Genomic DNA, 20598 nt, shown 5'->3' with positions numbered 1-20598 from the left:
TTAGGATTGATTGGTTTGATCTCCTTGCCGTCCAAGGGACTCTCAGGAGTCTTCTCCAGCACCACGATTTAAAAGCATCATTCTTTGGCACTCAGCTTTCTTTATGGTCCAGCTCGCACAGGACTACTGGAAAAACCATAGCTTTGACTATACAGACCTTTGTTGACAAAGTGGTATCTCTGCTTTTGAATACACTTTCTAGGTTACCTGTCATAGCTTTCCTTCTAAGGAGCAAGCGTCTTTTAATTTCATTGCTGCAGTCACCATCTACAGTGATTTTGGAGCCCAAGAAAAAAAAATCTGTCACTGTTTCCACTTGTCCCCCTTCTGTTTGCCATGAAGTGATGGGACCGATGCCATGATCTTAGTTTCTTGACTGTTGAGCTTTAAGTCAGCTTTTTTGCTCTCCTCTTTCATCCTTATCTAGAGACTCCTTAGTTCCTCTTCACTTTCTGCCAGTAGAATGGTATCATCAGCATATCTGAGATTGCTGATATTTTCCCCAGCAATCTTGATTCCAGCTTGTGATTCATCCTACAGCCTAGCATTTCAAATGATGTACTCTGCATATAAGTTAAATAAACAGGGTGACAATATATAGCCTTGTGATACTCCTTTCCCAATTTTGAACTAGTCTCTTGTTCCATGTCCAGTTCTGTTGCTTCTTGACCTGCATACAGGTTTTTTAAGAGACAGGTAAGGTGGTCTAGTATTCCCGTCTTCTTAAGAATTTTCCACAGTTTGCTGTGATCCTTTTAGTTTTTTCTTTTATTATTATGAAATAATTATAGATTTGTAGAGAGTTACAAAAAAAATAGTCCAAAGAGCTTTCATGAACTCTTCATCCAGTTTCCTCCAGTGGTAATATCTTATATCACTATAGTTCGATTTCAAAACCAGGAAATAGTCATTGGTACGATTCAAAGACCTTATGCAGATTTGACCAATTAGACTTTCACTCAAGTATGTGTATAGTTCTGTGCAACTTTATGATATGTGTGGAGTCATGTAGCCGCCACTGCAACAAGATACACAACTGGCCCATCATCACGGATACGTCCCTTGTGCTATTAGTTTATAGTCACTCTTCCTCTCCCTCCATCTCCATGTCCGTAACTTCTGGCAACCACTCATCTATTTCTCCATCTTTATAATTTTGTCTCATTCTGAGAATTTTTTAGTATGTAACCTTTTGAAATTAGCTTTACTTATGCATAATGCCCTTGACATCTGTAACATCTTTGCATGTATCAATACTTCATTCTTTTTATTGATGAACAGTATTTCATGGTATGAATGTACTGCTTCAACCATTCATCCATTGAAGGTCATGTGTTGTTTCTAATTTTTAGCTACTGTAAATAAAGCTGCTGTAAACACTTGTGTATAGACTTTCATGTGGACAGTAAGTTTTAATTTCTCTGAGATAACTGCCCAGGAGTGCAAATTCTAGGTCATATAATAAATATGTTTAGTTTTTAAAGAAGCTACAAAACTATATTCCAGAATGACTGTATTATTTTACAACAATATATGAGTGATCCAGTTTCAATATCAAATGCTGCATCTTCATCAGGATTTGATATTGTAGCTGTATTTTAGTTTTTAATAGGTATGTAATGCTGTTCCATTGTGGTTTTAATTTGCATAAGAGCTACTAATGTTGAACATTTTTTATGTGCTTATCTGACATCTATATATCCTTTTTGATGAAATATTTGTGTTTTTCTATTTTCTAATTGTGTCATTAATTTTTACTGTTGAGTTTTGAGAGCCTTTTTGTTTGTTTTTTACTCCAGATACAAGTGTTTTGTCAGATATGTGACTTGCAAATATTTTCTTCCAGTCTGCAGTTCATTTTTTTCTTCTTTCCATTGAGATGGTCTTTTTAATTTTTATGAAACCAGTTTATTGCTTATCTTTCAGATGCAATAATTGTTATTGCAATTATTATTATTGCAATATTATTGTTATTGTTAATATTATTGTTATTGTTCTATCTTCAGGTTCACTGATATTTTTTTCCTTCATCGCTTTTTGAGTCCATTGAGTTAGCTTTTTATTTTGGATATTTTGATATTTTTTCATTCTAAAATTTCTGTTTAGGTCTTCTTTATATCTTCTGTTTCTTTGTTGAGGCTTTCTCTGTTTTCATTTATTTCCAGTGTGTTAGTTATTACTTTTGAAGCATTTATATGATGGCCACTTTAAAATCCTTCTTTAATTCTGTATATATGTTTCCAACATCTGTGTCATCTTGGGTCTTGTAATCTGTTAATTGTGATTTCCCTGTTTTTTAGTATGATGAGTTATTTTAAGTTGTTTCTGAACATTTTGGAGTCTTGTAAGTTTTAATGATCAATCTTCTTTAAATCTTTAGTAGGCTTCCACTAACACCATGCTGAGAGGGAAAGGGAGACACTACCAATTTACTGCTGGAGGAGTGGGAGAAATGTGGGCTTAGTGGGAGAAATGTGAGCTTTCCCAGGTGGAGTGGTGGTAAACAATCCACCTGCTATTGTAGGAGATGCAAGAGACTCGGGTTTAATTTCCAGGTCAGGAAGATCCCCTGGAGCAGGAAATGGCTACCCACTCTAGTATTCTTGCCTGGAAAATCCCAGGGAAAGAGGAACCTGGTGTGCTACAGTCCATGGGGTCAGAAAGAGTCAGACACGACTGAGCATACATGTACGCAGTGGGAGGAATAAGGAAAAATACATCTACTCCATCTTGTCTGGATCTAGAAATCCAAGCCCTTTTCTTTTAAAGATGAATAACAATGCTATATGTTCTATTAGAGGAAAAAAAGATATGATAGGAACTGATATTTTTGATGGTTCATTTAATTCAGTGTCTCAGATTTGATCCAAAAAGTAAAGGTAAAGAGTAAGTGCTTAACAGTGTATAGACAGGTCCTGTTCTTGCAGCCTCATTGTTGGGACTTTGTTACTGTTCGGTAAGACGGTGCAATGCACCTTAGTAAAACCAAACCTTTCAAGATTTGATACTGAAAGGAGAATCTCTATGTTGGAAAGTGCTGCTGATCAAGCACCACCTGCTTTGCCTTACCTGCTGCTACAGGGCCAGCACAGGCAAGAGAAAACAGAGAATATGAGGTGGAGTGTAGAGTCTGATCCAGCTTACACAGGGGCTACCCTGACAACAGTATAATAAAAGTATCAGTATATCAGTATAATAAAAATAATTATTGTAACATCCCTAGGAGAACTCTTTAGCATTTTTTAAATTAATTACTAATTAGGCTGCATCAGGTTCTTTGCCTTTTAGCATATGGAATCTTAGTTCCCCAGCCTGGAATCAAACCTGTTTCCCGTGCATTGCAAGGTGGATTCTTAACCACTGCACCATGAGGGATGTCCTCCTAAGAGAGCTCTTAATGTGTAAATATGAGAGATTTGTTCCTTCACAGATCCTAGATGCTTTACTAACGTGATATGTCAAAATAAACCTTAAGCAAAGTTTATGGAACAAAACACTTTTTCGAATTGGGTCATTTAAGTTTTATGGAGTGACATTACATCCAAAAAATTTTCAATTCAACATATTTACAGACTTTCTCATAAGTGAAAAAACTGAATTTCTCCTGTTTCTTCCTTCTGTAATTGAACCTCCAAAAGGAAGGTGAATTACTCCATTTCAACCTCATGCGTTTTTTCCGGCAGGGAATAGCTGCCCCACCTTATTCCCTATAATCTCAGTTCATCATCAAGAGACCATCTTCCTTCAGATGCACATTAAGGCCGAGCACTGAATGTAGGGCCCTCCGAAGGTGATTGGGAGCACAAGGGAGCATCACCTTGATGTCACCCATATAGTATCCAAATTAAGCACAAGCTGGAATCAAGATTGCTGGGAGAAATATCAATAACCTCAGATATGCAGATGACACCACCCTTATGGCAGAAAGTGAAGAGGAACTAAAGAGCCTCTTAATGAAAGTGAAAGTGCAGAGTGAAAAAGTTGGCTTAAAGCTCAACATTTAGATAACTAAGATCATGGCATCTGGTCCCATCACTTCATGGGAAATAGATGGGGAAACAGTGTCAGACTTTACTTTTTTGGGCTCCAGAATCACTACAGATGGTGATGCAGCCATGAAATTAAAAGACGCTTACTCCTTGGAAGGAAAGTTATGACCAACCTAGATAGCATATTAAAAAGCAGAGATATTACTTTGCCAACAGAAGTCCATCTAGTCAAGGCTGTGGTTTTTCCAGTGGTCATGTATGGATGTGAGAGTTGGACTGTGAAGAAAGCTGAGCGCCAAAGAATTGATGCTTTTGAACTGCGGTGTTGGAGAAGACTCTTGAGAGTCCCTTGGACTGCAAGGAGGTCCAACCAGTCCATCCTAAAGGAGATCAGTCCTGGGTGTTCATTGGAAGGAGTGATGTTAAAGCTGAAACTCCAGTACTTTGGCCACCTCATGTGACGAGTTGACTCCTTGGAAAAGACTCTGATGCTGGGAGGGATTGGGGGCAGGAGGAGAAGGGGACGACAGAGCATGAGATGGCTGGATGGCATCACCGACTCGATGGACATGAGTTTGAATGAACTCCGGGAGTTGGTGATGGACAGGGAGCCCTAGCGTGCTGCGATTCATGGGGTCACAAAGAGTTGGACACAACTGAGCGACTGAACTGAACTGAACTGAAAAGGAATCAGAGAACTAAAATGGACTGGAATGGGTGAATTTAACTCAGATGACCATTTTATCTACTACTGTGGGCAGGAATCCCTTAGAAGAAATGGAGTAGCCATCATAGTCGACAAAAGAGTCCAAAATGCAGTACTTGGATGCAGTCTCAAAAACGACAGAATGATCTCTGTTCGTTTCCAAGGCAAACCATTCAATATCACAGTAATCCAAGTCTATGCCCCAACCAGTAATACTGAAGAAGCTGAACGGTTCTATGAAGACCTACAAGACCTTTTAGAACTAACACCCAAAAAAGATGTCCTTTTCATTATAGGGGACTGGAATGCAAAAATAGGAAGTCAAGAAACACCTGGAGTAACAGGCAAATTTGGCCTTGGAGTACAGAATGAAGCAGGGCAAAGGCTAATAGAGCTTTGCCAAGAGAACGCACTGGTCATAGCAAACACCCTCTTCCAACAACACAAGAGAAGACTCTACACATTGACATTACCAGATGGCCAACACTGAAATCAGATTGATTAAATCTTTGCAGCCAAAGATGGAGAGCTCTATACAGTCAGCAAAAACAAGACCGGGAGGTGACTGTGGCTCAGATCCATGAACTCCTTATTGCCAAATTCAGGCTTAAATTGAAGAAAGTGGGGAAAACCACTAAACCATTCAGGTATAACCTAAATCAAATCCCTTATGATTATACAGTGGAAGTGAGAAATAGATTTAAGGGACTAGATCTGATAGAGTGCCTGATGAACTATGGACAGAGGTTCGTGACATTGTATAGGAGATAGGGATCAAGACCATCCCCAGGAAAAAGAAATGCAAAAAAGTAAAATGGCTGTCTGAGGAGGCCTAACAAATAGTTGTGAAAAGAAGAAAAGCGGAAAGCAAAGGAGAAAAGGAAAGATAAACCCATTTGAATGCAGAGTTCCAAAGAATAGTAAGGAGAGATAAAAAAGCCTTTCTCAGCAATCAGTGCAAAGAAATAGAGGAAAACAATAGTTGGGAAGGACTAGAGATCTCTTCAAGAAAATTAGAGATACCAAGGGAACATTTCATGCAAAGATGGGCTCAATAAAGGAGAGAAATGGTATGGACCTGACAGAAGCAGAAGATATTAAGAAGAGGTGGCAAGAAAACACAGAAGAACTGTACAAAAAAGATCTTCACAACCCAGTTAATCATAATGGTGTAATCACTCACCTAGAGCCAGACATCCTGGAATGTGAAGTTAAGTGAGCCTTAGGAAGCATTACTACAAACAAAACTAGTGGAGGTGATGGAATTCCAGTTGAGCTCTTTCAAATCCTAAAAGATGATGCTGTGAAAGTGCTGCACTCAGTATGCCAGCAAATTTGGAAAACTCAGCAGTGGCCACAGGACTGGAAAAGGTCAGTTTTCATTCCAATCCCAAAGAAAAGCAATGCCAAAGAATGCTCAAACTACTGCACGATTGCACTCATCTCACACGCTAGTAAAGTAATGCTCAAAATTCTCCAAGCCAGGCTTCAGCAAGACGTGAACCATGAACTTCCAGATGTTCAACCTGGTTTTAGAAAAGGCAGAGGAACCAGAGATCAAATTGCCAACATCTGCTGGATCATCGAAAAAGCAATACAGTTCCAGAAAAACATCTAGTTCTGCTTTATTGACTATGCCAAAGCTTTTGACTGTGGATCACAATAAACTGTGGGAAATTCTGAAAGAGGTGGGAATACCAGACCACCTGACCTGCCTCTTGAGAAACCTATATGCAGGTCAGGAAGCAACAGTTAGAACTGGACGTGGAACAGACTGGTTCCAAATAGGAAATGGAGTACGTCAAGGCTGTATATTGTCACCCTGCTTATTTAACTTAGCTGCAGAGTACATCATGAGAAATGCTGGGCTGGAAGAAGCATAAGCTGGAATCAAGATTGCCGGGAGAAATATCAATAACCTCAGATATGCAGATGACACCACCGTTATGGCAGAAAGTAAAGAGGAGCTAAAGAGCCTCTTGATGAAAGTGAAAGAGGAGAGTGAAAAAGTTGGCTTAAAGCTCAACATTCAGAAAACTAAGATCATGGCATCTGGTCCCATCACTTCATGGGAAATAGATGGGGAAACAGTGGAAACAGTGACAGACTTTTATTTTTGGGGGCTCCAAAATCACTGCAGATGGTGATTTCAGCCATAAAATTAGATGCTTACTCCTTGGAAGGAAAATTATGACCAACCTAGACAGCATATTAAAAAGCAGAGACATTACTTTGCTGACAAAGGTCCATCTAGTCAAGGCTATTATTTTTTGCAGTAGTCATGTATGGATGTGAGAGTTAGACTATAATGAAAGCTGAGTGCTGAAGAATTGATGCTTTTGAATTGTGGTGTTGGAGAAGACTCTTGAGAGTCCCTTGGACTGCAAGGAGATCCAACCAGTCCATCCTAAAGAAGATCAGTCCTGGGTGTTCATTGGAAGGTCTGATGTTGAAGCTGAAACTCCAGTACTTTGGCCACCTGATGGGAAGAGCTGACTCATTTGAAAAGACCCTGATGCTGGGAAAGATTGAGGGCAGGAGGAGAAGGGGACGACAGAGGATGAGGTGGTTGGATGGCATCACCAGCTCAATGGACATGAGTTTGGGTGGGCTCCAGGAGTTGGTGTTGGATAGGGAGGCCTGGCGTGCTGCTGCTCATGGGGTGCAAAGAGTTACACGACTGAGCGACTGAACTGAGCTGAACTAAAAGAATACTGTGTCAAGTTGCTATTATAAACGAAATAAGAGGTGCACAGTTTTAAAGACTTGTTTTTTGAAGCCACTTGTTCCTCTTGAAACTTTCTGACAGAGATTCTGAAAGAAGACTTTCCTGATAAAGTTGACCCTTAGGGAAGAGAAAAAGAGGGAGAAAAAAATGATTTCTTGTCTATTGATTTTTTGTTTTCCTTCATTTTCTCCTTTTTCACCATTCTGTTAGCCTTTCTCTATTTACCTTCCACATTTAAGCAGTTTTGAAGGAAAGAAAAATTATATATCAAGTGGCTGTGAGTGAATTATAAGAAGGAAAGAAAGACATTTTACTTCACCTTTAGAAGGAAGAAGACATGAAGACACAGATTTGATTCACTGACTTTAGGACCAGTTTCTTTGCTGAATATCTTTTTAAAACAGGATCCCTGTCTTGCTCTTGAAATATTTTCAAGAAATGAGCTTTCCAAATATGAAAAAGCTGGAACATCTCATTCAGGTTTCTATGGCACTGGGGTTGGCTCATCAGAAGAGCGTGGATTTATGCAATAATCTTTCTCTTCTACTTTAACTACGGTTTGCTTATTCTGCTCTGGTTCCTGTGCTCTCTTACTTAAGGGGTAATAAGGTATAGCCCTTTTATGGCTCTTCTCTTAAGTAATCAGGCTTGTTCCTTAGCTCCTATTCTCCATTGAGGGTCTCTCCAGATTGTAACTACTGGTCCATCTTTCAAAAAAAAAAAAGGCTATTTGAAGCTTTGTAAAAGATCTGTGATCTTTTTTGTGCATTCTCACTCTTAAACTCCTCCTTTCTTATTCTTTCTCGTTTTTCACAGACAAATATCGGAGAAAGTGTATTAGAGGATTTTCTGTGCCTTTTCCATATAGTGGCCTTGTAATAAAAATTTATTTTAGTTTCTAAGTTTTATTGTTCTGCCTTTTGAAAAAAATAATCTGACTGTAATGCAGGTCACCTTTTGACACAGCAGGATTCTTTCATAATAGGTTTATGTCCTTTAGAAAAGAAAGGACCATTTTACCTTGCTTCTAGAGAAAAAGACAGAAAAGTCTGATGTAGTTCAAACAAAGCCTTGTATTATTGGGAAAAATAGAGACTAGTCAAAGTAAAGAGATGCTGCAGAAATTTGATTACAGCCCCTTTTCTTTTCAGGAATAGTGTAATGAGAAGTAGAACTAAAGAATTTGGCACAGAGGCAGTTTTGCTAGTTCTGCAGAAAATTAGCTAGAATCAAATAGAAGCTTCCCTCTTGGTCAAATTCAGGGCATAAATAAATAGCAGCAGTTTATGTTTAAATCCTTCCCTCCAGAAACCCTGCCCCCCTCACAGGAAGTCATCAGATGGTTTGCCTATAGAGGCAGATGGACATGTAGCTTGCAGGAAGCTGATGCTTCCTGGGTAGTGGTTACCTCTGAGCAGCAATCAGCGTTGGAATTACTCACCTGTGTTTGGTACGTGACATATGGTATCTCATTAAATCATCACAGTAATTCTAAGGAGTAGATTGTTTATTCCCATTTCGTCAATGAGTCTCAGAGAGATTAAGTAACTTTTACTCAGGATCTCATGCCTAGTGTAGAACAGAGCCAGCATTTGAACTCAGCTCCTTCAGACTCTACAGTGGCATCCTCATAACCCTGATGTTGTTCTAAAGAATTACAGTGGTTTGCCATTCGGACACAACTGAAGTGACTTAGCATCAGCAGCCATTGCTTACAGAGTAAGTTTTATTCAGTATGGTGTTCAGTGCCCCACAGGGTCTGACTTCTTTCCTCTTCATCTTCTTTCCCTGCTCTATCCACTCTCCACACTATGTGCTCCAACAGTTCCAAAACTCACTGTGTATATTCATTCTTGTGCTTTTGTTCTATTCTCCACCTGGAATGCTTTTCCCATTATGGAAACCTGACTCATTGTTCAGGGTTCAGATCAAATATCTGCTTTTCTGTGAAATCTTCCCCAGTCCTGCCAGTTACAGTTCTCTTTTAAGTTCCTCTTCATCATCTTGCTGCACAATTCTATTTACAACATAAATTTCGCTCTGGTTATGTATTTTCAACTATATCTCTACATCCCATTACATGTTTTGAATACGTAGTTATTCATCTTTGTCTCACAAGTATATTTTTGCCTATGCCTATATATTTTCTCTAGGATGGAGAAGAATTCCTGGGAAATGCAAGAGAGGAGAATGAAGGAGCAGTACTTTATGGCTATCGCAGATAAAGATCAGCAGCTCAGCCATCTGCAGAACCTTGTGAGGGAATTGAGATCTTCTTCCTCACAGACTGAGACCCACAAAGTGCAGTACCAAAGACAGGTGAGTAATTCCAATGCTGATTGCTGGTTGGAGGAAACGTTTAGTCTCCTGCAAGCTAAGTGCTTATCTGCCACTATTAGGCAAGCCATCTGATGACTTCCTGTGAGGTGGGCAGGGTTTCTGGAGGGAAGGATTTAAGTATGCACAATGTTAGGAGAGAGTTTCATGAGTGTTTATATCCTGGCAGGCATCCCCAGAGACATCAGTTTCCCTCAATGGATCACAAAACCTGGTTTATGAGACAGAGCATCTTAGGACTCAGCTCAATGACAGCCTAAAAGAAATTCACCAAAAGGAGTTAAGAATTCAGCAACTGAACAGCAAGGTATGTGTTCCCTGCTAGCCTGAAGTTCAATTTCTTGTTTCCATGACTAGAAGCAAGAAGGTAAGTCGAAGCTGTTTAAGCTTAGGCTCTAGCTCTATTAGAAAACAGAAGTTTTACCTTTCTCAGAGCCTGGATCCCTCACCCTAAAGCACCAGACACAGGGCCATTTCTTTTTCCTCGCCTTTGCAGAGCCCTTGGGAGTGATTTGGAGAAGCCCATTCAATAAGAATGATAAAAGCCAACTCCTTTAGGAAGGCATCCTACCCAACATCATCTTCCCATAACTCCTCACAAATCCTCCAGCAAGCTCCCCGGTATTTCTCACTAGTGTGTGGCAGGGAAGAGTCTCAGGAAGGAGGCTTGCATATGGGATTAGACAAAGCGATAGAGGTGAGGGGTCTGCTTTTCATTCTACTCCATTTGTAAGCTTCCTCACTGTGTATCTAATGTTGTGGAATTAAAGAAGCCTATTTGCTTTTTCCTGAACCCCAGGCTGGCCACTCTAGACACTCTAGGAAGCATGCTGGAGTAGATGGACCTCTTTCTATGGGAAGAGCTGCTTTGCCATCTGGTCCCTAGAGCAAAGGGCAAGGCAGGAAAAAAGAAAATTATTCTCAGTGCCTTCTCATATCTGTCTTCTCCCCTCATCCATTCTTTGGCTTCTCTTCCTTCATCACCGGCTTCCCTTCCCTCACCATCTTATGAATCATTATACTCCTGTTGTCTCTGACTAGTCAGATTATTCTCTGGCAGCACCTCACCCAGTTCTGCCTTCTTCAGAGGAACCCAGCTAGGTAGTTTATGTTAGTGCCAGGAAGAATTTGAGTGATCATTTAGACTCTGGGATCCAAAAATTAGCTTTCAGGAGGGCCATCAATATAAATGTCCAAAAATTATACACAAAATGATGTGTTTGTGTGTGTAAGTTTCTCATCACAAAAACTCAGGCATTCACCAAGGGATCTGTGATCCAAAAATGGTAAAGATCAATAGGCTGTACACAGATGACGAAATTAAGGCCCAGAGATATTAAGTAATTTGCCCCAAATGTTAGCAGCAGGTCAGTCTGGGATAAAGATGGTAATGTACATGGAAAACACTATGCTTGGTTTGTGTAGAAAGAAAGAAAGAAGAAAGAAAGTGAAGTAGCTCAGTCGTGTCTGACTCTTTGCAACCCCATGGACTGTAGCCTACCACACTCCTCTGTCCATGGAATTTTCCAGGCAAGAATACTGGAGGGGGTTGCCATTTCCTTCTCCAGGGGATCTTCCCGACCCAGGGATCGAACCCGGGTCTCCCACATTGTAGGCAGATGCTTTACCATCTGAGTCACCAGGGAAGCCCCTGGTTTGTGTAGAAGGCACTCATTAAATGTTGTTAAATTCAACTAACATTGAAGTATCAGAGACTGATAACACTGTTAACTCTGGCAGAGTTAAAAAAAATTTGCATTTAAAATTTGCGTTTTTTAAAGTAGGTTAGTTGGTCACAGTGAATTGGTAAAATAACAGACCCTTTGTTGGGGGTGTTTTCTGGGAGTTTTTAGGGGGTGCTATGGTGGGGGGACTCCAGAACATATCCTACCCAGTTCCTCTTTCAGCCTACTCAGTTGTTTCCAAAAAGTTCTGCCCTTCATAGCTCTTAACACCTCCTCTTTCTACAAAGTAGATCCCATCTCAACCTTGTTATATTTGCTTTCCTGAAGATTAGACTGTGAGTTACTCTGGGCATTTGTCTTTCTAGGACGGTACTTGAAACTGCAGTGAATAGCCAGTGAAACATTTTTCATGTAAATATTTTAGTGGCGTAAAACACCAAAAAGGCACACAAATCACAAATACAGTCTGGTATATTTTCACAAAGTGAGGACACCTGTATAAGCAGCACCTAGATCAAGAATCAGAACATCTCCATCCCTAGGGTCGATCATTCACTTATTCATCATTCAGCAAACAAATAACTATCATCTACCTTCTGTGAGCCTAGCCATATGCTGGGTATTGAGGATACACAGTGATCCCTCATGGAGTTCATAGTTTGGGGATATTAAAGCTTCCACTAACTGGGTCCCAGCTAACTAGGAGCACTGCTTCTTGGGCTCTAGCATGGGTAGTAGCAGATGGGCTGTCAGCATAGAATGTCTCCTCTCCAAGCCGCCACCCTAATTCTTTCCATGGATGCTCAGACTTTGTTTATATCTCTACCTGATCGTGGGCCTTCCCAGGTGGCTCAGTGGTAGAGTCTTCCTGCCAGTGCAGGATGCAGGAGATGCAGATTCGATCCCTGGATCAGGAAGATCCCCTGGAGGAGGAAATGGCAACCTGCTCCAGTATTCTTGCCTGAAAAATCCCACGGACAGGGAGCCTGGTGGACTACAGAGTTGTAAAGATCAGATATGACTGAGCATGCACACTGCCTGCTCCTAGTGAAACAGTCCTGTGGGCTAGTGCTTATCGTCTCTCCTATTTCAGTTCTCTCAACTGCTGGAAGAGAAAAATACCCTTTCTATTCAGCTCTGTGACACCAGTCAGAGTCTCCGCGAGAACCAGCAGCACTACAGTGACCTTTTCAATCACTGTGCAGTCCTGGAGAAGCAGGTTCAAGAGCTGCAAGCTGTGAGTGAGAAGGTGAGGGGCTGGGGAAAGTGTTGGGAAATTGAGCACGGATGATAAAGCATAAAGCACAGCATCAAAAAGGCTGATGTCTTCAGGCTGAAGATTAAATAGGTGTGATAGAAACAGTGAGGAGAGGAGTGAAGGAATAAGGTCCAAGAAAAGCTGAAGAGTGAACGGATTAGAAGGAAAAAGATCCTCAGTGAGGTTCAGTTCAGTTCAGTCGCTCAGTCGTGTCCGACTCTTTGTGACCCCATGGACTGCAGCACACCAGGCTTCCCTGTTCATCACCAACTCCTGGAGCTTACTCGAACTCATGTCCATTGAGTGAGGTGGTGGGAGAGAAATAAAAAAGTGAGTGGTAAACAGTGATGACTGAGGCTTTTGGAAGGCTTTTTGCTTCAGGTAATAGGAAAGCGGTAGGAAGATTTGGACCTGAGAAACAAAATTGGCAGAGTTGTTGACACCGGTGGAGAGGAGAGGTTGTTGAAGTCGATGAAGACTGGGAATGAGTGGAGGGGAATAGGACATGGCAGGAAGAGGAGAGGGGAGGGGAGGAGTGGCTGAATCAGGCAGGGACCAGAGTGGCTTCTGGAAAGTAGATGAGTCTCCAGTAGAAGAAAGTGGGATTCAGTGACAAGCCTTGAAACTTTTGAGAGGAGAGATTCAAGAATGAGAATCTGGAGGAAAATCTAATGATGAGTTTTATGTAGGAGATTAATCTATTAAAGCAGAAGATTCTTACTTCTAAATCTGAACTTGAAGAGAGTGATAACAGAGGTATTCCTCTCCAAGATTTCTCTTTTTTCTCCAATTCCTAAGCAAGTTCTCATTTTGCCTAAGCACATTTTCTTGAGTGGTTTCATCACTGAATTACTAAACTTATTCTTCCAGGCACCACTAAATATAGATGTTGCTCCAGGAGCTCCCCAGGAAAAGAATGGTGGTCACAGGAAAGGAGATGCTGAAGAACTGAGCGAGCCACAGCTAAGGTGGGGGAGCAGCTCTCAACCCTGGAGTGTGCGCTGTGTAGGCAGCACTTGGGTGGTCATCTAGTTAGAATGGGAGTCCATTGTATGGATTTAATGTGTCTTCTTTTCTTACTGGCCTCACAGGATTAATGTGAGGATTATAAAGTAACATTTATAATAACAAATTGTGTGTGAGTAATTTGTGAAACAGACCCTCCCTACACACACATATCTTACTAAGATTATGATATTCAAATGAGAGATATTCAGAAGTCCTTAAAATCTCTTACGGCATTTCCTGCAGCTTTATTTAATCCTTAGACAGGCATTCTTTTAAAATACTCATTGTGTTTGTACAGCCTTCTATAAATGTCCATGCTTTATAACCTTAGGAAGACTTCGAATCCCTTATCAGCAACTCTGTCCTGCATCTAGTGATGCTGTTCTCCTTTTGTCCTGAAGCTTTTCTGAGGCCCAGAAGCAGCTCTGTAACACTAAACAGGAGATGAACGAATTGAGAAAACTGTTGGAAGAAGAACGAGACCAAAGAGCGGCTGCTGAAGCTGCCCTCTCCATGGCCGAGGAGCAGATCAGGCGGTAAAGGACTGAAGGATACAGCCTTTCTTCATTTCTGACCCTTTCTGATTCTCTGTGTGTGTGTGCTTAGTCATTCAGTCATGTCCGACTCTTTGTGACCCTGTGGACTGTAGCCCACCAGGCTTCTCTGTCCATGGGGATTCTCCAGGCAAGAATACTAGAGTGGATTGTCATGCCCTCCTCCAGGGGATCTTCCCAACCCAGGGATCAAACCCAGTTCTCCTACATTGCAGGTGGATTATTTACTGTCTGAGCCACCAGGGAAGCCCAAGAATACTGGAGTGGGTAGCCTATCCCTTCTTTAGGGGATCTTCCCAACCCAAAGGTCGAACTAGGGTCTCCTGCATTGCAGGTGGATTCTTTCAGCTGAGCTACCAGAGAAGCCCTTTTTGATTGTACTTGTGTGCATTTCATGGCCAGACTTGGGAATAAAAAGGATCTAGTTCTCATCCTGAGATGGGTGCTGTAGCAAGAGTGGGCTCAAGGCAAGCCATGGTAATCCAAGCTCAGCCCAACCACAATTCCCTCTTTGGCCCTGATGCGGAATGGAAACCGAGGCAGCTAACTGAGCGCTGCCTCCCCAGGCCCGGCACTGCTGTTGTCCTGTTAGCACCCGACACACCACAATGCCAGTGGAGCTCAGTGGGCTTGCCGTTTAAAAGCAGCTCACCAATGCTTACAGACCTCTCACCCTTACTCAGCCTGGCCTACAGACAGTGACAGACTGACCTGCATGGTGCCAGACCATGCTGTCTGCATCAAGGCTGCCCCTAGAAAGCGCATCTTATGGAGGAACAGACACAGAAGGGGTCCTGTGCAGCCAGTCGGGCTCTCATGAGGAGAACAGGCAGGGTGGAGCTAGGCTGGGCACATTGAGTTTCTTTCCAGGCTCACAAATCAGATTAAAGTGTTCCTTCACTCCTGAGAAAAGTGTGGGCCCTGTAAGGAGAATGCAGGAATTTTAGGCTAATCAACATCCCTTCATGTGGAAGAAACATCAGGAGTAGAGTTCTAGCCTCCCCACACAATTAAGTGCATCCCTCTAGGCAAATGCTTGATCAAGTGTGTGCTGTGTTACTTGCAGCCCCTTGATACAATTCTCGTGGGTTTTTGTTTGTTTTTGTTTTTTTGAAGGATAATTGCTTTACAGAATTTTGCTGTTTTCTGTCAAACCTCGACATGAATCAGCCATAGGTATACATATATCCCCTCCCTTTGAAACTCCCTCCCATTTCCTCCCCATCACACCCCTCTAGGTTGATACAGAGCCCCTATTTGAGTTTCCTGAGCCATACAGCAAATTCCAGTTGGCTATCTATTTTATATATGTCAATCTGAGTTTCCATGTCACTCTTCCCACACATCTCACCCTCTCCTGCCCTCTCCCCATGTCCATAAGTCTATTCTCTATGTCTGTTTCTCCACTGTTGCCCTGTAAATAAATTCTTCAGTACCTTTTTTCTAGATTCCATATATATGTGTTAGAATATGGTATTTATCTTTCTCTTTCTGACTCACTTCACTCTGTATAATAGGTTCTGGGTATCTACCTCATTAGAACTAACTCAAATGCGTTCCTTTTTATGGCTGAGTAACATTCCATTGTGTATATGTACCACAACTTCTTGATCCATTTACCTGTCAGTGGACATCTAGGTTGCTTCCATGTTCTAGCTACTGTAAATAGTGCTGCAGTGAACGATGAGATACATGTTTCTCTATTAATTTTGGTTTCCTTGGGGTATATGCATAGGAGTGGGATTTCTGGGTCCTATGGTGATTTTATACCTAATTTTTTAAGGGATCTCCATACAGTCTTCCATAGTGGCTGTATCAATTTACATTCCCCACCAACAGTGCAAGAGCATTCCCTTTTCTCCACACCCTCTCCAGCATTTATTGGTTGTAGACTTTTTGGTGAGGGCCATTCTGACCAGTGTGAGATGATATCTCATTGTAGTTTTGATTTGCATTTCTCTAATAATGAGTGATGTTGAGCATCTTTTCATGTGTTTATTTGCCATCTGTATGTCTTCTTTGGAGAAATGTCTGTTTATGTCTTTTTCCCACTTTTTGATTAGGTTGTTTGTTTTTCTGGTATTGAGTTGTATGAGCTGCTTGTATATTTTGGAAATTAATCCTTTGTCAAATGTTTCATTTGCTATTATTTTCTCCCATTCTGAGGGTCAATTCTTGTTTTTAAGAGAAACCATTGAGTGGATAAAAACAGCTTCTTCATTAAATGGAGAAGTTCCAGTATTAAATAAATAAGCAAATTAGCAAAAAATGAAACAGAAAGCAACAGAGGCTGTAGTTCAGTTTAATTGTAAAAACCCCACAAAAATCTTTCTTGAATTCTTTTGCCTATTAGATTTTAATAAACAGGGAAAAAAATGAAAAGAGTTTCTCTGAGCCAGGTGTGGCATAGCAGGAAAAAAAGAGCATGGGGTTTAGAAACACAGCTGGGTTTTGAATTCTGGCTTTACATCTTACTGGATGTACCATTGTGGAAAAGTACTTTTTCCCTCTTTAAGTCTTACTTTGAAGATAATAACACCAACATTAAACCTGAGGATTAAATGTATGTAAAGCACCTGATCCAGCATCTGATACACAGTAGGCAGTCAGTTCTTGGTAATTATTACCATCTCTACTGCTGCTGAAAGAAACCTGTCTACCCTTTCACCCCTTGCATGGGGACGGGGCCATGAGAGCTGCAAGTCCCTTACACTGCATCCCATGGCAAGGTGTCCAGGGTGATTTCACCTGATCAGCCTCTCATGCCATGAACCAATGCCTTTTTTTTTTTTTTTTTTTCCCTCAATTCAGGTTGGAGCATGGTGAATGGGACTCTCCCCGGTCTCCTATCATTGGCTCCTGCGGCTCCCAGGAGCAGGCGCTGTTAATAGATCTTACGAGCAGCAGTTGTCGGAGGGTAAGAAGGGAGAAGGCTGAAGAGAGGGCACTGTGCTATCAGACAGGCTGGCTGTGTTGAGGACAAGGGGTCAAGGAGAAGGAACATGGGCCTGAGACTGGAAGGGTATGGAAGGCTGAAGGAAACTATTGGGATGTACCACGCTGCTGGCCCCAAGGAGCTTTCCTCTCAGGATGCCACTTCTCTGCAGTGGTTGGAGAGGGAAACAGGGCAGGTCTCTCTAGGGTGAAACTCTCTGACTTGCACATTTTCTTTTCAGACCCGGAGTGGTGCTGGATGGAAGCGGGTCCTGCGTTCGCTCTGTCACTCCCGGACAAGGGTGCCCCTGCTGGCAGCCGTCTACTTTCTGATGGTTCATGTCCTACTCGTTCTATGTCTCACAGGCCATCTATAAGCCTAGTTCTCACCTTCTGGACCACTCCCTCCAGAACTTGGAATTCCCTCACCTCTAACATCAAAACCATCAATTCCAGTGGAACAGTCTTCCCACTTACAGGTCCTCTTCTCCAATTCTCCACAGAAAGTGCCTGTAAAAACAGAGATGGATATGAGCACAGGTTAGAGCTGCAGGGGCCAGTGATTCTGCTTTCTCCTACTGCCCAGGGCCTGACACTTCTGCAGGGGTTATTGAACCAATGTTTGTTCAGGTTTTTCAGGGCCCTGATATTTTATGGTCCTGTAAAAGATGCTGAGGAATGTCTTTCAGCCAGGAGGATGGTTCCAATAAACCTAGTAATCGGAAGTCCAGTATCATTCTGATTGATACTTTCTTTCCCTCGTGTACCTTATATTTTCTCCCACTTCAGAGAGGACGTGGACCTGCCATAAATATGGCAGGGGGAATGTTCCAGGGAACATTACCTCACAGGAGTATCTAATTAGGTCTCTGGCAAAATAGAGTCAGAGTGGAAGGACTCCCCAGGGGTGTTAGCTGTTGGATCACAGAGGAGGACAGCATCTCCTTCCCTGTCTGTTCAGACATAGTTGGAGTGAGACTTATGGTCCTGGACTGTACGGTGAGGATCCCACTGCTTATCCCTTGATCATCACATGTGTACTGAGGTATGAAGTGGCCTGTGCCTTTCCTTTCACTGAAAGGCAAGAGTAGCTGGCTATGGATGGTGGAATTCAATACTCATCATTCCTGTGTTATCTGGATAAGCCTCCAATGTGGGCCCTACACTGGTAACCCCTAAGACAGTACACTAAGAACCAGCCCTAGGTGAGGCACTGAATCCTAGCCAGGAAGAGCAGACTGGTGTGACAACCACCCCTAGCCTCCTGAAGTCCAAAGCTGCTTTGCAGTTGGTGACACTCAACTCCAGCTTCTCTGCATGTCATCTGCCCTCTGTGGTAACAGGGAGCTGAAGAAAATAGAGGGAGACTATAGAGAAGACAAAATATTTAAATCCAAGCCTGAGAATGACAGCCAGGTTTGAATTCCGTTTGTGCCTATTCCCCAGCCCCAATCCTTACTGATTGGTTATTTTCTCCTTTTGCACATGTCCCCTGCCTGCTCTCACTACCCAAAGAGGAGAGAGAACTGGTGGGCACACTGATCTGCTCTAATCCTTTGTTCTGTGGTGACCAAATCATGGTCACAGCAACCCAGGAACTTTCCTGAACAACTGTAAAATAATAAAATTATTTTCAGAATGAAATATTGTGGTGGTGTGTGAATGTATGTATACACAGGAGGTTACATATATGTGTTTGCTTGCTGAGGGGAGGAAGGGACATAGAGGAAGTAGGGAGGGGGTAGCCAGGAGTTAATATAAAGGTAGAGAGCTGTGCATATCCAGGCTTCCTTCTCACTGGCCAGCATCTGGCTGCATGCATCTTTCTAGGCTTAGCTATATCTCAGGTGGTAAAATGGAGTGAGGAGATGCCATTCTAATACTGAACCAAACAAAGCTGAGCCTTTGGGCATGAGATTCATGTAGGTTTTTGCCTGAGCCTGGAAGAACTATCTGGTGCATATTGAAAATACTTGATCCCTAGGGATCCCTCTGGGTAGGAGTAGAGTAGAGAAGGTAAGTCTCATAGGGGAAAAGCAGAATGGGCATTATTATTTATTTATATCAAGTCCAGAAGCTCCAATACTTTGGCCACCTGATGCGAAGAGCTGACTCATTGGAAAAGACCCCGATGCTGGGAAAGATTGAGGGCAAAAGGAGAAGGGGGCAACAGAAGATGAGATGGTTGAATGAAATCACTGACTCAAAGGACATGAGTTTGCGCAAACTCTGGGAGAGAGTGAAACCTGGCCCACTGCAGCCCACAGGGTCACAAAGAGCAACTGAACAAAACATCAGGTCAGTGCTTGAGAAAAACTAACTCACTTTCTCGAGGTACAGTAAGTAAGTTTTGAACCACGTCTATCTGACTTTAAAGCCCATGCTTGCTGTGTTTTACTGTCTCATTAGGAGTGAACTTGGGACATTTGCTAAAGAGAGATGGACTTGCTTTTTTTTTTTTTTTTTAATTGTATTCAAGTCTAGTTCATTTACAGTGTTGTGTAATTTTTGCTGTACAGCAAAGTGATTCAGTTATACATATTTTTCATATTTTCCATTATTATCACTGGATATTAAATATAGTTCTCTGTGCTATACATTAGGAACTTACCATTTATTCATTCTTTACATAATAGTTTGCAGTTACGAACCTCAAACTCCCAACCCATCCCTCTCCCATCCACCCCTACCCCTTGGCAACCAGTCTGTTCTCTGTGACTCTGAGTCTGTCTCTTTTTTGTAGGTAAGTTCATTTGTGTCATATTTTAGATTCCACATATAAGTGATATCATATGGTATTTGTCTTTCTCTTTCTGACTTAGTATGATAATCTCTAGATCTGTCTATGTTGCTGCAAATGGCATTACTTCATTTCTATGACTGGGTATTATTCCATTGTATATATGTACCATATCTTCTTTATCCAACATAGGCTTTCTTGTCATCACTGATTAAATACTTTGATTTCTCTAAACAACTGTACCTGGAAGGTGTGTCACAATATCTGGTCTGATTGTTTCTATTTTTGATGCAAATATAGGATTCAAAATGGTCTAGAAAATTTTCCCCCTTCTACAAATTTACTCTTCCTTATAATAACTTTGCTGCTGCCATAATAAATAGGTTATCAGGTAGGAAAAGTAGTTAATCTCCACATTAGGTATAGAATCCTTAGATCACCCTCCTCTGTATTTTGGACAAACTTCATCCAGACCCTGTTTGAATCTACTGGGGAGCTCAAGACTGAGCAAGTCAAGTCAGAACTCCATGTTAATCAAGATTAGGAGAGGCTTGGTCAGATACGGTAACAAATACTCCCGAATTCTCAGTAGCTAAAACAGCAGTTATTCTTTAGGATTCTCTTTTAGTCAGATTCCAAGTCCCTCACACAATGAGTGG

General features: G+C 41.7%; 1 protein-coding gene across 11 annotated transcripts in view; it reads left to right on the top strand.

Moving 5' to 3' along the window:
- GOLGB1 (golgin B1) overlaps positions 1-18843 on the top strand; it is a 75716-nt gene extending 56873 nt beyond the window's left edge. For 7 of the 11 annotated variants that reach the window (XM_055568345.1, XM_055568347.1, XM_055568344.1 and 4 more), the window contains 7 exons: positions 9577-9742; positions 9930-10067; positions 12539-12694; positions 13574-13671; positions 14113-14247; positions 17077-17182; positions 17442-18843. In XM_055568345.1, coding sequence (XP_055424320.1) covers positions 9577-9742; positions 9930-10067; positions 12539-12694; positions 13574-13671; positions 14113-14247; positions 17077-17182; positions 17442-17576 — 934 coding nt within the window. In that variant the 3' untranslated portion in view covers positions 17577-18843. Of the gene's footprint in view, positions 1-3683; positions 3706-9576; positions 9743-9929; positions 10068-12538; positions 12695-13573; positions 13672-14112; positions 14248-17076; positions 17183-17441 lie in introns of those variants that run through there. The other 4 variants (XM_055568346.1, XM_055568348.1, XM_055568349.1 and 1 more) reach the window with 3 other exon arrangements.
- The last annotated feature ends 1755 nt before the right edge of the window (positions 18844-20598 follow it).

Source organism: Bubalus kerabau, chromosome 2 (genome assembly GCF_029407905.1).
Source record: "Bubalus kerabau isolate K-KA32 ecotype Philippines breed swamp buffalo chromosome 2, PCC_UOA_SB_1v2, whole genome shotgun sequence".
In the NCBI taxonomy this organism is placed as follows: domain Eukaryota; kingdom Metazoa; phylum Chordata; class Mammalia; order Artiodactyla; family Bovidae; genus Bubalus; species Bubalus kerabau.
The sequence above is the reverse complement of the archived record's forward strand: the minus strand, read 5'-3'. Positions and strand labels throughout refer to the sequence as shown.